This window comes from Tursiops truncatus, chromosome 15, assembly GCF_011762595.2.
Source record: "Tursiops truncatus isolate mTurTru1 chromosome 15, mTurTru1.mat.Y, whole genome shotgun sequence".
Classification (NCBI taxonomy): domain Eukaryota; kingdom Metazoa; phylum Chordata; class Mammalia; order Artiodactyla; family Delphinidae; genus Tursiops; species Tursiops truncatus.
This window is the reverse complement of record NC_047048.1, coordinates 64,189,457-64,206,728: the sequence shown is the minus strand read 5'-3', so window position 1 is coordinate 64,206,728 and position 17,272 is coordinate 64,189,457. Positions and strand designations below refer to the sequence as shown.

Here is a 17,272-nt window from a genome sequence, read left to right as displayed (position 1 = left end):
CAGCTTTCAGGAGCAACTTCTCTAAGGCTGCCTTACAGATGAGCAACATCAGCATCACCTGGGAGCCTGTTAGAAACGCAGACTCTCAGGCTTACACCAGCCCAACTGAATTTGAATCTGCATAGTAACAATATTCCCCAGACGATTAGTAAGCACATTAAAGTTTGAAAAGCACTGCTTCAGGAGGAGGATCTCAAACTTTAGGGAGTATCAGAATCACCTGGAAGGCTTGATAAACTATAGATTGCTGGGCCCAACCCCCAGAATGTCTGATTCAGTAGGTGTAGGGCGAGGCTTGAGAAATTGCATTCCTGATAAGTTTCCAAATGCTTCTGCTGCTTCTGGTCTCATGTCCACATTTTGAAAACTACTGCTATAAGGTAAATCCAATTTTTAAAATCACCTGAAAAGATTAGTTCTAATCACCCTTATTAGGTTGGCCTAGATTCAAAAAATAATCTCTACCCCAGTGTTCAGCTTTGGATAGAGGATAAAGGGCAGGAAAAAGCAGTTAGCTTAGTTCTTGGCTGCTGTTTCTCCCTTTTCCCCTTTTACTCACACATGTCCTCTATTTTTGCACAGAGTTTGAAAGATATCAACAACATGATAAGGCAAGGTGAGCAGAGAACCAAGAAGCGAGCAATAGCCATCGATGGTGATGCAGAATCACCTGCCAAACGCCTCTGTCAAGAAAATGATGACGTTTTACTTAAACGACTACAGGATGTTGTCAGTGAAAGAGCAAATCATTAGTGCCCTTCCCATTTCTATGATAAAAGCACTTTCAAGTTGTTTTGCAGAAAGTTGGGGCTCTATCTTTCAAAACATTCAGCCCTGTAGGTAGTAAATATCACTGAGTTACAAAAAAAAGTTACACCAAAGTTGGGTTTTTTTTACATTTATCCAAAATGTAGTTGACAGATGTATTTTGAGTTGGATTGTAAAGGAATGTTTTAAGTGCCTTTTAAACATATTAATAGTCATAGAATTGTTAAAATATTTGTTCCTGGGTTTTTCAGGTGAAGTAAGGAGAAACCTCATAATTTTTTGGCTCACTTTTTAAAATAATTAAATGTCTTATTCTTCTGGGCTTTGTAATATGAGGGTGAATAATCTGTTTTTGGTAAGTGTCGTTTGAGGGGTTTGTGTTCCTAATTTAGTATTAAGTAGGGGTTGGGTTCCATGGCATCTGGGCCAGAGGATGATGCCCAGCCTGTCTCTGACCCAGTGTGGTAGCTCCACATCCAGGTGCCAAGACCATTGTGGGTTGTCCAGACACTTCTCGTGCCCTTCCTCTCCTTGAGCAGAAGCAGATTTGTACCTGAACCCCTGCACTACCCCCACTCCTTGCTTTCCAGCCCTAAGCCCTCTTAGCCTGGTGTCACAACCTGATAAAAGAGATACTTGCTCCTTTTTAAAACTACTATCATTTTGTTTTCCAAACCATTAACTTAGTTATGTATGATTATATCATGTCATATAATTCTCAAAATAGGAAGCTGCTTCTCAAGCCAGTAGAGTAAAATACAGAAAAGAGTTGTTAGAAACCATATTCCTACTAGTGAGGTAGCACCATGATAATATGTGAGATACTGTTTTTGAGGTTATCATGAGATTGGTCATTCTCAATGTATAATTGATTCCCTAAGAATAGTTGAAACCTTTTTCAAAACCACATTAATGTCACCTCATGCCATATTACTTCCCCCTCTTTGTTCTCAGTATCATCGGTGCATTATGAGTTTCCCATTAGGGTTTGATCACTGGGCCCCTTAAGGGTGTTTTCCGGGGCTTGGGGTGCAACTTTCCAAAGAGTCAGCTGTTCGGTATTCACTTTTTCTAGTGAGTTTCCAGAATCTGGAAGGACATGGATAAGCCATTCTTAATTAATTTTGAGAAAATCTTATCAAATGTATGTTTTTTAAACCACAGACCTTATTTTTTTAAATGCAAAATATTTAACAAGTATTTAACTTAACCGGGGCTTCCCTGGTGGCGCAGTGGTTGAGAGTCCGCCTGCCGATGCAGGGGACACGGGTTCATGCCCCGGTCCAGGAAGATCCCACATGCTGCGGAGCGGCTAGGCCCATGAGCCATGGCCGCTGAGCCTGCGTGTCTGGAGCCTGTGCTCCGCAACGGGAGAGGCCACAACAGTGAGAGGCCCGCGTACCGCAAAAAAATATATATATATATATATATATTTAACTTAACCTATGTCTAACCGTGGCTAATTTGAATTAGTCTGAGATTTGAGTATGAACTAGTAATTACGATTGTTAGGAATTTTATTTTTAAATTTTAAGACGAAAAGTGATTTTGGTCACATTTTACTTTTCTGAAAATTACATCCTCATTTTTTTGTGTAGTATCTACACATGTTATAAGCCAAATAACATCGTCTGTTTGAATCCTTGTATATATTTTTATGTAGCTATGAATACTGTGTCATTTTCATCATCGTTATTAATGTGCAGAATGTAAATGAGCATTTGTACGTTGTCTTTATAAGAAACTCTGGACATGTTTTTATCAGTTTTCAAGACTGAATATCAATGTACATAAAATGGTTAATAAAATACTGGAGTTTTTTGAGATTATTGAAAAAACTACACTTGAGCTCTTCTGTGTGATGAGATGCAATTGTGCAACCATCTAGAATCTGTATCTCTTTAACTATCTGCTTTATATCTTTTAAATATCTTAGTGTAACTTAAAAGTTAATGTTCCTGGTGCTTTCTAGGAGCTAGGAAGAGAATGGGGAGTGAATGACTGCTTGATGAGTATAGGGTTTTCTTTTGAGGTGATGAAAATAATTTTGGAACTTGATATAGGTGGTGATTGTATAACATTGTAAATTTATTAAATGACACTAAATTTTACACTTTAAAATAGTTAATTTTATGTTAGGTAAATTTCACCTAAATTGAAAAAGTGCCATAGACACATATAAAAAAACAGAATTAGGGCTTCCCTGGTGGCTCAGTGGTTGAGAGTCCACCTGCTGATGCAGGGGACGCGGGTTCGTGCCCCGGTCCAGGAAGATCCCACATGCCGCGGAGCGGCTGGGCCTGTGAGCCATGGCCGCTGAGCCTGCGCATCCGGAGCCTGTGCTCTGCAACGGGAGAGGCCACAACAGTGAGAGGCCTGCATATCAAAAAAAAAAAAAAAAAACAATTATTTCAAAGCCTTGGAATGGACCAAATTATGATTCTGAATCAAGGAAAAGGCTTCTCTCTTAGGAGTGCTTTCAGGTGTATTTCTTCATTTGAGGATCACAGCTTAAAAGTTTTTTGGTTTTTTTTAACATCTTTATTGGAGTATAATTGCTTTACAATGGTGTGTTAGTTTCTGCTGTATAACAAAGTGAATCAGCTATACGTATACATATATCCCCATATCTCCTCCCTCTTGCGTCTCCCTCCCAACAAAAGTTCTTTTCTAATTAAGATTTTTATGTAGTTAGATTATGTTAAATCAAAAAAAAATTTTTTTAAAGAAGGTAATATCCTGCTTGTTTTTATTTTGTTGCTTACAGTACTTTCACTAAGTCAACAGATATTATTGGCTGTTTACTGTATGCCTGGCCCTTTGCTAGGTGCTAGGTATATAAAGGTGAACCAGGCATAGTTCCTGTCCTCAAGATATAATATTTGTAGCCTATTAATATACTGGGGTAAATATAGTAATACAAGTCTACACAAAGACGGATGGTGTTAGCACAGAGAAGGGAATGATTCACTCTGCCTGAATGAGTTTGTCAGGGAAATCTAAAATCACTCTAGGGAATTCCCTGGTGGTCCAGTGGTTCCGACTCCACACTTCCACCGCAGGGGGCACAGGTTCGATCCCTGGTCGGGGAACTAAGATCCCGTGTGCTGTGCGGCACAGCCTTAATTAATTAATTAACTAATTGATTAACTCTAAAGTGGGGGCTAAGTGGTAATTTAGTCGTTAGGGATGAATAACTCTTTGCCAGGGCAGTAGAAGACAGCATAACCAGTAGAAAGTCCCAGAGACTTGAAAGTACTATAGGTGTAGGAATTTCAGATAGTTTAGTGAGGCGGGAGTAAAGTGTACATATATAAAAGTGCAGTGCAAAGCAGAGCTAGAAAGGGACCTTTCTAGTTGGGCTTTAAGCCAGGCTAAGGAGCTCAGGCTTGGTCATTTCCAGTGGTTCTCAACATTGGCTGCAACTGGGGAGTTTTAAAACACACATCGGTGAATGGGTTTCTACCCCAGAGATTTCTGATTTAATTGGTTTGAGGAACAACCTAGTATTAGGATTTTTAAGTACTCCCTAGGTGAGTACCTAAGGTTGAGAACCACTGCTCCAGGTCATGGGGAGCCACAGAGGAGGTTTTGTTTTCTGTTTGTTTGTTTTTTGCGGTACGCGGGCCTCTCACCACCGTGGCCTCTCACGCTGTGGAGCACAGGCTCCAGATGCACAGGCCCAGCGGCCATGGCTCACGGGCCCAGCCGCTCCGCGGCATGTGGGATCTTCCCGGACTGGGGCACGAACCCGCGTCCCCTGCATCGGCAGGCAGACTCTCAACCACTGCACCACCAGGGAAGCCCAGAGGTTTTAATTTTATGTGGATAATGACAAAATCTGAATTTATTTATTTATTTATTTATTTTTGTGGCCAAGCTGCACGGCGTGCCGAATCTTAGTTCCCCAACCAGGGACTGAACCCAGGCCCAGCAGAGAAAGCACCGAGTCCTAACCACTGGACCACCGGGGAATTCCCTAATGTTTATTTTGGCAGTTCCTTAACTTGCCCAAAGATAAGGATACCTGAGACACATTTTAACAATGCAGGCTCCTAGGCCCCACCCTTGACCAATGGAATGAAATCTCCAGGAGAAGGACTTAGGAATTTTGTTAACCTCTGTTCCAAGTGATATTAACCCTCAGGCAAGTTAGAGACTTTCTGGCAGTTCTTCTCAAACTTTAAGAGCATAGGAATCAGCAGGGATTGTTAATCTTGTTAAAAATGCAGAGCCTGGGGTTGGGCCTGAGATATTGCTTTTCTAACAAGCTCTTATACCTAACACCAGTGCTGCTGGGCTAAGGACTATGCTTTGAACTGCAAGTTTTAGAAATCTGGAATCTATGCAGAGGATTGATTAGAAGATGTTTATTTAGACTGACACGGGAGACAAGTTAATGGTTCTTAACTTGGTTAATTTTGCCACCTTCAGGGACATGTGTCAATGACTGGAGACATTTTTGCATTTTTGGTTGTCACAACTGGGCATGGGAGGTTGGTGCTACTGGTGTGTAAGGGTAGAAGCCAGAGATGCTGCTAAACATCCTACAGTACACTGGACAGCCCCCACAGCAAAGAATTTATCCAGCCCCAGTGTCAGTTGTGCCAATTAAGTAAAGACCTGGGCAAGAAGAGCTATATGCTTTACTGTACGGGTAACGGGGATAGAAAAGGAACCACCAAGGGTCACCCAACTCTGGGCAGGTATGGGGTCCCAGTTAGGGATAGCTTCATAAGGAAGATGACTTTCCAGGAAAGATTAATGCTAATAGATTCCAGGTGGGGTAACTAATACACATGTGGGATTATTTGGCATCAATGACAGACCCTTAATATAAAAGAAAATGTTCCTGAGGTTTCAGATTCTGCATGTAGGCAATGGTTCCATCAAATTTCCCCGTGGTAAGAATCACCTTTGAGGACTTATTAACTATGCAGATTTAAAAGTGTAGTATACAAACAGTTTTGTTAAGCATCCCAGGCTATTATTCTTATCTGGGAAGCTTGGAATGTACCTGTATAATGGCCAAGAGTATAGAGATCCAGGTTCAAACATCCACCCTGACGCTGTCTCACCAAACCAAGTTGGGCTTATTTACTTACTTCAGTTAGGTCATCATCACTTCAAGAAATAATTGATTAATTATGGAAAATAGCATTCATTGTATAACATTCAATATATGTAAGCAAAAAATAAAAACTATATTCCCACCAACCAGAGGTCACCTGTTCAAATTTTTTTTAATTTTTATTATTTTTTCACATGAAGAAAATTGTGTAAATCTTAGGTTTTATATTATGATGAATTTTTTCCAGCTTCACTGAGGTATAATTTACATAGAATAAAATGTACCCAGTCTAAGTGTATAGTTTGTATAATCATAATTATATATGATTGTATAACTACCACTACAATCCTCATTTTATTGTGCTTTGCCTTATTGTGATTCACAGATACTGCGTTTTTTTTACCAAATTGAAGGTTTGTGGCAACTCTGCATCAAGCAAGTCTATTGGCGCCATTTTTCCAACAGTATTTGCTCACTTCATGTCTCTGTCACATTTTGGTAATTCTCACAATATTGCAAATTTTTCATTATTATATTTATGGTAATCTGTGATCAGTGATTTTGACGTATGATATTATCATTGTTTTGGGGTGCCATGAGCCACACCCATATAAGATGGCAATGTTGTGTGTGTTCTCACTGCTCCACTGACCTGCCATTCCCCAGTCTCTCTCCCTCTCGTTAGTCCTCCCTATTCCCTGAGACACAACAATATTGAAATAGGCCAAGTAATAAGTCTAAATGGCCTCTAAGTGTTCAAGTGAAAGGAGGAGTCAATCGATGTGGGAAACTTTACTGTTGTCTTAAAGACCTCGCCACAGCCACCCCAACCTTCAGCAACCACCACCCTGCTCAGTCCACAGCCATGAACATCAAGGTAGGACCCTCCACCAGCAAAAGATTACAGCTCACTGAAGGCTTAGATGATGGCTAGCATTTTTTGGCAAGAAAGTATTTTTTAATTAAAGTATGTACACTGTTGTTTTAGACAATGCTATTGCACACTTAATAGACTACTGCATAGTGTAAAAACAACTGACTTTTGTATGTACTGGGAAGCCAAAAAAATTTGTGTGGCTCACTTCATTACAGTGGTCTACAACTGAACCTGCAATATCTCTGAGGTATGCGTATATAGAACATTTCTATCACTTTAAAAAGTTTTCTTTTTCCCTCTAATATTCCCCACCCTCTGCATATCCTCCCTACCACTTACCCAGGCAGTTGTTGGTCTGCTTTTTGTCACCATAGGTTTGCCTTTTCTAGAATTTCATATAAATATATGTATGCACAGCATGTAATCTTTTGTATTTGAGTTCTGTCACTTAGTATAATGTTTCCGAAATTCATTCATGTGGTATGTATAAATATTTCTTTTTATTGCTGAGCAATTTTCCATACCTTGGTTATACTCAATTTGTTTTATCTCATTACCAGTTGATGGACATTTGGGTTGTTTCCAGTTTGAGGCTATTAATAGTTATGAACATATGTATGCAAGTCTTTGAACATATAATTTTATTTCTCTTTTATTCCTTTATGAGTTGCACTGCTGGGCCAAATGGTAAGTACGTGTTTAACTTCGTAAGATATACACGTCTTTTTTCAAAGTGGATCATTTTGCATTCCCACCAGCAGTGTGTAAGAGGTCCATTTGCTCCACATTACAGCCCCCCCCTTTTTTTTAATTAAAGTATAGTTAACTTAGAATACTGTGTTAGTTCCAGGTGTACAGTAAAGTGATCCAATCATATATTTTTTCAGATTCTTACCAATTATAGTTTATTACAAGATACTGAATATAGTTCCCTGTGCTGTACAGTAAATCCTTGTTGTTTATTTTATATATAGTAGTGTGTATATGTCAATCCCAATCTCCCAATTTATCCCTCTGCCCCACCCTTTTCCCCTTTGGTAACAATAAGTTTGTTTTCTACATCTGTGACTCTGTTCCTGTTTTGTAAATATGTTCATTTGTACCATTATTTTAGATTCCACATATCAATGATATGACATTTGTCTTTCTCTGTCTGACTTACTTCATTTAGTATGGTAATCTCTAGGTCCATCCATGTTGCTGCAAAAGGCAATATTTCATTCTTTTTTGTGGCTGAGGAATATTTCATTGTATATATATACCACATCTTCTTTATCCATTCATCTGTTGATGGACACTTAGGTTGCTTCCATGTCTTGGCTATTGTAAATAGTGCTGCTATGAACATTGGGGTGCATGTATCTTTTCGAATTAGAGTTTTCATCTTTTCTGGATATATGCCCAGGAGTGGGATTGCTGGATCATATGGTAACTCTATTTTTAGTTTTTTAAGGAACTTCCATACTGGTTTCCATAATGGCTGCACTGTAGCCACCTCTTGATGTGAATCTTCCTAGACTTTTTCAATGCATATTGAAAAAATCGTTGTATTTTTAAGGTAAAAATGGATCATATATGTCACTTAATATATCATCTTTGCAATGTCTAAATGTTACCTTTCTGACAATTTTAATGCTTGTGTTCCAATAAATTATTTATGTTATCATTAAACAAGGAAAGATTAGCACAGTCTCTACAGCCACCACAGGAGGTGTCCTCAACAAGATGAAGCTCACCATCCTGGACCCCTCTTCTCAGGCCAGTGAGTGGGTGGCCAAATACATCAGGAACTGCATCATCCAGTTTAGCCAAGGGCCAGACAAGTACTTCACCCTGGGGCTCCCCACTAGGAGCACCCCACTTGTCTGCTACAAGAAGCTGATTGAGTACTATAAGAATGGAGACCTGTCCTTCAGATATGTGAAGACTTTCAACATGGATGAGTATGTGGGCCTTCTTTGAGACCACCCAGAGAGCTACCACGCCTTCATGTGGAACAACTCTTCAAACACATTGATATCCACCCAGAAAACACCCACATTCTGGATGGGAATGCACCTGGCCTACAGGCTGAGTGTGATGCCTTTGAAGAGAAGATCAAGGCTGCGGGAGGGATTGAGCTGTTTGTTGGGAGGCATCGGCCTTGGTGGACACATTGCCTTTTACGAGTTGGGCTCCAGTCTATTGTCTAGGACCATGTGAAGACACTGGCCATGGACACCATCCTGGCCAATGCTAGGTTCTTTTTATATATATATATATTTTTAATAAATTTATGTGTTTATTTTTGGCTGCGTTGGGTCTTTGTTGCTGTGCATGGGCTTTCTCCAGTTGCAGCGAGCCGGGGCTACTCTTCATGGCGGTGCACGGGCTTCTCATTGCAGTGGCTTCTTTTGTTGCAGAGCACAGGCTCTAGGCACACGGGCTTCAGTAGTTGTGGCACGTGGGCTCAGTAGCTGTGGCTTGTGGGCTGTACAGCACAGGGTCAGTAGTTGTGGCGCACGGGCTTAGTTGCTCTGCAGCATGTGGGATCTTCCCGGACCAGGGCTCAAACCCGTGTCCCCTGCATTGGCAGGCGGACTCTTAACCACTGAGACACCAAGGAAGCCCTTGCTAGGTTCTTTGATGGAAATCTCACCAAGGTGCCCACCATGGCCCTGATGGTGGGCATGGGCACTGTGATGGATGCTAGAGAGATGATAATCTTCATCTCAGGTGCTCACAAGGCGTTTGCTCTGTATAAGGCCACGGAGGAGGGAGTGAACCATATGTCTGCCTTCCAGTAGCATCCCCACACGGTGTTTATGTGCGACGAGGATGCCACCCTAGAGTTGAAAGTGAAGACTGTCAAGTATTTCAGAGGCTTAATGCTTGTTCATAACAAGTTGGTGGACCCCTTGTGCACTATGAAAGAGAAAGGAACAGAGAAAAGCCAGTCTTCTAAGAAACCGTACAGTGATTAGCCTGTGCTAATCCTAGTGTCAACTACCTCACTGGGACAGGCGGGTCTTTCTGGAAATTGTCTTTAGGAGGACAGAATTGTATTGCTTTAATCTAGTGTGGTTACTAGTTGAATGGGTGAACTTGTCGTTCTTGGCTGTTCAGCGTGGAGTCTAGTCATGGAATTTAGCTACTTATTTGTAACTTAATGAGAAAAAAAATCACTATATAATTTTGACGTCTGTCCCACAGATTAGGGGTTTTTAGCTTTTTGTTGTGCCTCTAACACTGTTCAGATGTACAATATACTCCCATCAGGAATTTCTGTCATTACATATACTGATCTCAGTTGAGAGAGAGTTTGGGGCTTATGTTGGACAAAACCGCTTCGGAGAGTCTTAAGAGCCCCTCTTGGGAAGGCCTGCCCCTTATTTGAGAATCAGTGTTCCAGGTTAAGGAACAAACTCTCTCAATGTCTAAAGTCACTATAAGGAAGTAGTCACTCTGGTCAGTAACAAGTGCCACAGGAAGAAAACTATCCCTTACGTTCTTTCCCCAGCTGTTTTTTTCTGCTCTCTCAGTTGGCCCTTCCATGAACTCAGAGGCCTCCTTGGGGAAGGATTTGGGTGGGTGGGGCTAAAGAGAAAGAGAAAGTTTTGCTGATGAACTCGGAGCCTCAAGCCACATCAAACTCCTATCCCTCAGGGACCCTCCAGCACCAGGAGGAAGACAGAAACCCTTTTCCCAAGAGAGTCCTGTGTTTTGTTCCAAGGTCTCACCGTGGCACCTCTCTTATACATATTCATTCATAAGTAGGACATCCATGGGAGCAACAGACACAGCCAAGATTCGATGTTATGTTCAGCCAAGGTGATGGGGTCAGGGCAAGCAGCTCAATTATGAGTTTAGAAACAACACTAGAGTGACGTGTTTCCTGTGTCCCTGAGAGTTGAGTGCCAAGAAGCAGACCCAAGTGCTTCTAAAGTTGACTAATATCCTTTCCCCACTTAAAAAACTGCCCTTCTAACACTCCTGGGTTCATGTGGCGTGGTCTGATGTTCCCAGAACATCAGGAAGTATGCTTTTGCCCTTTTATCCTTCACCTCTTGTTCACAAGATGAGTCTATTGCTCTGTTTTTTTTTTTTTTTGGTACTCTTATGCCTTGATGGTTTGAATGCTGCCTCCTCCTTCTTCCAATTTTTGTGCCTCTTTGAAGCTGCTGCTGCCTCTATTTCCGGGAAAGATCTTTCAGAGCCTGGCTCAGGCCTCTCTTTAACTGCTGTGTTTGGTACCAGTGTTTCATTTTTAGGTTTTATAATGTGATTGTGCTGTCATTCTGTTTTAAGCTAATGGATCACTGGACTTGTTTACAATGTGACATTTTCTTTTAAATCTAGTATTTTCAAGAAAAAAAATACAGGAAAGATTAAAAGGTTTTGGAATTTTGTTATTTCTTTGCTGAATTTGTTTCAGATACTGGCATTTGGAATTAATTTTGTTTAGTGAGTCTAATGTTCGCAAAGTTAAGAATTAGGCATTATTTAATCTATAACATTATGATGCAAGGTTGTTAAAATACTAGATATTCATTACACAGTGGAGTACCCCACAGGCTCCTTACTTCATTTGCGTTCTGCTCAAGTGTCAGGTCACAGCACTTCCCAGCCTTTCCTATACTCTTAACATGTTTTATTTTTCTTCCCAGAATTTATAATCTACTCATGTATTATCTGAATCCACCACTAGTAATTAAGCTCCATGTAGGTGGAACATTTTTTCTGTAGTTTTCCCAAAGTGCAGAATGATGCATTGAAGGAAGTATGGGCTTGACATTTGTCAAATTCGTGAATTGAAGAAAGAAGCTTAGGGACACTTTTTGTTTTTATTTTGGGGGATGGTTTGTCTTGGTTTTGGAGGGTTTTTTTTTGCCGCACTGCGCGGCATGCGGGATCTTAATTCCACCACCAAGGGTCAAACCCGTGCCCCCTGCAGTGGAAGCGCAGAGTCCTAACCACTGGACCACCAGGGAAGTCCCAGGGTTGCTTTTTTTTTTTTTTTTTTTTTTGCGGTACGCAGGCCTATCACTGCTGTGGCCTCTCCCGTTGCGGAGCACAGGCTCCGGACGCGCAGGCTCAGCGGCCATGGCTCACGGGCCCAGCCGCTCCGCGGCATGTGGGATCTTCCCGGACCGGGGCACGAACCCGTGTCCACTGCATCGGCAGGCGGACTCTCAACCACTGCGCCACCAGGGAAGCCCCCAGGGTTGCTTTTTATAATAATTATATCTCACATGTATTAAGCATTTTCTATGTGCCAGACTCAATTCTCATAAAGCCCTGTAACAAAACTTTACAGAGGAGGAAATTAGAGCTCATAGATTTTAAGTAACTTGCCCAAGGTCTCAAGAGTCAAACCCAAGCACTCTGGCTCCCCAATTTTTTTTTAATTCAATGAAATTAGGGGGGTTTTGTGTGGCAAAATATGTATAACATAAAACTTACCATTTAATCATTTTAAGTATATAGTTCAGCGGCATTAACATTCACATTGTTGTGCAACCAATCTCCAGAACTTTTTCAAAAATCTTGCAAAACTGAAACTCTATACCCAGTAAACAACAACTTCCTTTTTCCCCTCCCTTCCTGCCCCTGGCAACCACCATTCTACGTTCTGTTTCTATTATTTTGACTACTTTAGATACTTCATCTAAGTGAAATCATACAGTATTTTTGCTTTTGTGCCTGGCTTATTTCACTTAGCATAATATCCTCAAGGTTCATGCATGTTGTAGCATGTGTCAGAATTTCCTTCTTTTTAAGGGTAATATTCTATTGTGTGTATAGGACCACATTTTGTTTATCCATTCACCCTTAGATGGACTACAGCTCAATCTTAATCTGTAAGCTATACTGTGTCTTTTGATATTAATCTTGAGTTGACAGATTTATATCCTCCGTATTCTGGGAAGTCCTGGGCTGTCTTCCTTAAGCTTCTCTCTTCCTTTGCCATGTGAAACATTCTCATTTCTTGTTTCTGTTTTGGAGCAGATCTTCTCACATGCATCACACACAGAGGAAACTCAGCTTGTTGAAAGATTTCCTTTCAAAAAGTTGCTTACAACAAATATTTTGGGGGGGGGGGCGGAGGGGTTATTAATATGGTCCAATAACAATCTTCTCCCTTCACTTAATCCTTCTCTTCCAAACCCTCTCTCCCAGTTGCCTCCTGGGAGCCCTAGATTACTTGCCTTTAATACATCTTCCCTAAACTTTCCACCTTAGAAGCCTTAGCACCAGCTTTCACCAATGTCCTGAAGATTGAGTCAAGGTGGCACTGAAAAGGGTCTTTTTCTCCAAGGAACACTGCTCTCCTTCTCAGAACCTACTGCGAGCTTATTCCCAGATACTCAGAGCACAGTAGATAGGGGAAAGTTCAATTCCCTTGAAGCCACCTTGAAGCCATGTAAATTATACTTCTCACTAGTAGGAATAATTGAGGTTTTCTCAGTCTTATAAACAATGTAAATAAGAGCACGTTAAATACTACTATGTGTATTGGTGTACTCTAACTCACAATATAGGGAAATACAATATACTTGTTATGCCCAAAGACAACCCTCCAGTCCCACCCAGGTTACTGGCTTTAAACCCCACCTTTATAAAAATTCTGAAACTATTTTCCTTGTTAATCACAGTGATTAACAAGTCCCAAACACTAGAATGCCTTCAGACCTTCTCCTTGAGATAAGGGTCACGTTTTTAGATGAGAAGGATTACTATGTAAAAAGAATATTTTTTAAAAGATCAAGGGACTTACCTGGCAGTCCAGTGGTTAAGACTCCACACTTCCACTGCAGGGGGCACAGGTTAGATCCCTGGTCAGGAAAATAAGATCGCACATGCTGTGTGGTACGGCCAAAATATTAAAAAAAAAAAAAAAGATCAAAGCCTTACTTAACATTTGAATTAATATCTACTTTGTTAATGATAGCACACTTAGAGTGGAAGAATAGACAAGTATATATGAGACTTTATTTTGCATGATATCCAATAGCACAGGGGTTCCTGGTTGTAACCAGCTCCATAGTCATCAGAAGCAGAAGCCTGGGGCCCAAAGACTGGGAACCACTAAGTCAAAATGCCCAACCTGGGCTTCCCTGGTGGCGCAGTGGTTGAGAGTCCGCCTGCTGATTCAGGGGACACGGGTTCGTGCCCCGGTCCGGGAAGATCCCACATGCTGCGGAGCAGCTGGGGCCGTGAGCCATAGCCGCTGAGCCTGCACGTCCGGAGCCTGTGCTCTGCAACGGGAGAGGCCACAACAGTGAGAGGCCCTTGTACCACAAAAACAAACAAACAAAACAAACAAACAAAATGCCCAACCTTAGTCCATCAACTCAGGAGTAGTTGTCACATAGTACAAACATGTTGGCTGTGTGTATCAGTCTGCTAGGGCTTCCATAACAATACACCACGGGCTGGGTGGCTTAAACAACAGAAATTTATTTTCTCATAGTTCTGGAGGCTAGGAGCCCAAGATCAAGGTGCTAGCACAGTTAGCATTACTGAACCAGGTCCATTTGCCCAATGTGCAGCAAGCCAAACACTGAGATGCCAAGGTTTACAGCCAAGAAGGAGTTTATTCACAAGGCAGCCAAGCAAGGAGATGGGAGAACAAGTCTCAGATCCACCTCCCTGAAGGCAAGAGGATTGAAGTATTTATTGGATAAGCAAGGTGGTCTTGAAACCACCTTGAGCAGGACACTGCAGTGCCCTCCTGGGTACAAAAGCCCTTCCATGTCCCCCACTTTTCATATGTAGGAAAAAGGCTTCAGCCTCCTAGACCTTCCCTGAGATCCAAAGGGCAGATTCAAGCAGATACTAATTAGAGAAATGAGGGAATGCAAAAACAAAGGAAAAGCAGTTAAGTAAGAAAAGTAATGACAACAGGCAGCAATAAAACAGAGTCCTAGTTCCTCCTCAAGAGATATTCATAACAATCTGATACATATCTTGAATTGTTTTATAGGAACTAAGGCCCCCACCCAAGTGGAGGATGGTGACTTCATGCAGAGCACAAGATTCCTGGAACGCCACCCATTACCTCACCATCCACCCATCAGAAGAAAGCTATGCATCCTGCAGCCCTCGGCCCAAAAGTTGCCTTTAAAAACTCTTCTCTGAAACCCGTCAGTGGAGAGTTTGGGCCTTTTGAGCATGAGCCTCCCATGCTCCTTGTTTGGCACCTGCAATAAAAGCTGTACTTTCCTTCATGACAACCGGGTGTCAGTAAATTGGTTTTGCTGTACGGCAAGTGAGTGGACCGAAATTCATTTTGGTAACAGTCTTAGGTATGGGGAAAGGTGACTTGAGGTAGGGAAAAAGGTGAGGTAATCAGTGTTCTGCACAGGTGCTTCTGGGTGACATGCTTCTGCATATTCAAAATGGAGGTGCTTAGCATGATCTGAGGGTGGAGGTTTCCAGCCCTCTAACATCAAAAGGCCCTTCACTGGACAGCTGTGCAGGCCCAGTTTTAGGGCTGGTGGTCCCAACCAATGCCCAGCTGGCTCATACTGGGCAGGAGCTGACTCCAACTTCCTGTAAAACAACTGGGCTTTGTGAAGCTTGGAAGGTGTGCAATTAAAGAGAGGAAAAAAGAAAGAAAGAAAATGAAAGTGAAATTAATCAATGAAGGCAGTTTTAACAAGCTGTTCCCTTATGTGTTGTTCTGTAAAAAGTTCAACAATTTCTATTAGTTATCAGCTTCTGTTAACTCCACAGGGCATGGTTTTATTAGTTTCTGATAGATCTCTCTTCCTTGCTTCCAGACAGCTGTCTTTTTGCTGTGTCCTCACATGGCCTTTCCTCTGTGTGCACAAAGGGAAAGAGATCTCTGCTATCTCATCCTTTCTTATAAGGACACCGGTCCTGGGGCTTCCCTGGTGGCGCAGTGGTTGAGGGTCCGCCTGCCGATGCAGGGGACACGGGTTCATGCCCCGGTCCGGGAAGATCCCACATGCCGCGGGGCGGCTGGGCCCGTGAGCCATGGCCGCTGAGCCTGTGCGTCCAGAGCCTGTGCTCCGCAACGGGAGAGGCCACAACAGTGAGAGGCCCGTGTACCGCAAAGAAAAAAAAAAAAAAAAAAGGACACCAGTCCTATCTATTGGATTAGGGCCCCACTTGTATGACCTTATTTAATCTTAATTACCTCCTTAAAGGCCCTGTCTCCAAATACAGTCACATTGGGGGCTAGGACTTCAACATGTGATTTGGGGGGGGACACAATTCAGTCCGTAATACCATGGATCCACTCACTGCGTGGCACAGTGACGTTCTCAGAGAAAATGATCTTTGTGAACTTGGCTGACAGGCAGTGGTATTCACTAGGGACTGTAGGGGATGAGTGTTGAGGACTTGACTAGACTGGACTGGATACAAGTGTCACTACAAGCTAAAAATCAGCCAGATAACACTGAATATCTGAAACAGAGTCCTGTTGGATGCTGAAGTTGTGTATCAAGGATGCTTTTGGCTATAAATGAGAGAAAAATCCAAAAATTCAAAACACACACACATGGGACTTCCCTGGTGGTGTAGTGGTTAAGAATCTGCCTGCCGATGCAGGGGACACGGGTTCGAACCCTGGTCTGGGAAGATCCCACATGCCGCGGAGCGACTAAGCCCGTGTGCCACAACTACTGAGCCTGCACTCTAGAGCCCATGAGCCACAACTATTGAGCTTGCGTGCTGCATCTACTGAAGCCCGTGCTCCACAATAAGAGAAGCCACTGCGATGAGAAGCTGGCACACCGCAATGAAGAGTAGCCCCCACTCGCCACAACTAGAGAAAGCTCACGCGCAGCAACGAAGACCCAACACAGCCAAAGATGAATAAATAAATAAATTTATGAAAAAAATAAATAGAAAAAAAACAAAACACACACACAAAAGAGAAAATCCAACTCAACCTGGCTTAGGAACTAAGAAAGTTTCTTGGCTCACGTAGTTGGAAGTTGTCAAACCACAATCAGTATCATGGCTGCAAAGAATAAAGATCTTTATTTGGGGTGTTAAGAACTGCAATTCAGGGATTTCTCTGGTGCCACAGTGGTTAAGAATCCGCCTCCCGATGCAGGAGACATGGGTTCGAGTCCCGGTCTGGGAAGATCCCATGTGCCATGGAGCAACTAAGCCCATGCGCCAAAGCTGAGCCTGCACTCTAGAGCACATGAGCCACAACTACTGAACCCTGCGCGCCTAGAGCCTGTGCTCCGCAACAAGAGAAGCCACTGCAGTAAGAAACCTGCGCACCACAACGAAGAGTAGCCCCCGCTCACTGCAACTAGAAAAAGCCCACGCGCAGCAACGAAGACCCAACGCAGCAAAAAATAAATAAATAAAAATTTTTAAAAAATAATTGCAATTCAGGGGACACAGATTTGGGTAAAGACCAAAAGAGTGCTCAGAAGAAGGAATGAGTCAGGGCTTATAAAGACAAAAGCCACAAGGTTGTTAGAGTTGTCTGGTGAGAATTGTGATTGACTCTGACACAAATAAGGAAACATTTGTTCTTAAGGAATAGACTGTCACTAGTTTGTTTAGGGTGAGGTCAATAAGTA

At 42.2% G+C, this 17,272-nt stretch overlaps 1 protein-coding gene and 1 pseudogene across 6 annotated transcripts in view; both read left to right on the top strand.

The window, feature by feature from the left end:
- The window catches only part of RBL1 (RB transcriptional corepressor like 1), an 82,172-nt gene extending 73,166 nt beyond the window's left edge, over window positions 1–9,006 (top strand). For 5 of the 6 annotated variants that reach the window (XM_019950758.3, XM_019950757.3, XM_019950756.3 and 2 more), the window contains one exon: window positions 583–9,006. In XM_019950758.3, coding sequence (XP_019806317.2) covers window positions 583–753 — 171 coding nt within the window. In that variant the 3' untranslated portion in view covers window positions 754–9,006. The remainder of the gene's footprint in view (window positions 1–582) is intronic. The other variant, XR_012326284.1, reaches the window with a different exon arrangement.
- LOC101320963 (glucosamine-6-phosphate deaminase 1-like) lies at window positions 8,442–10,260 on the top strand (annotated as a pseudogene).
- The last annotated feature ends 7,012 nt before the right edge of the window (window positions 10,261–17,272 follow it).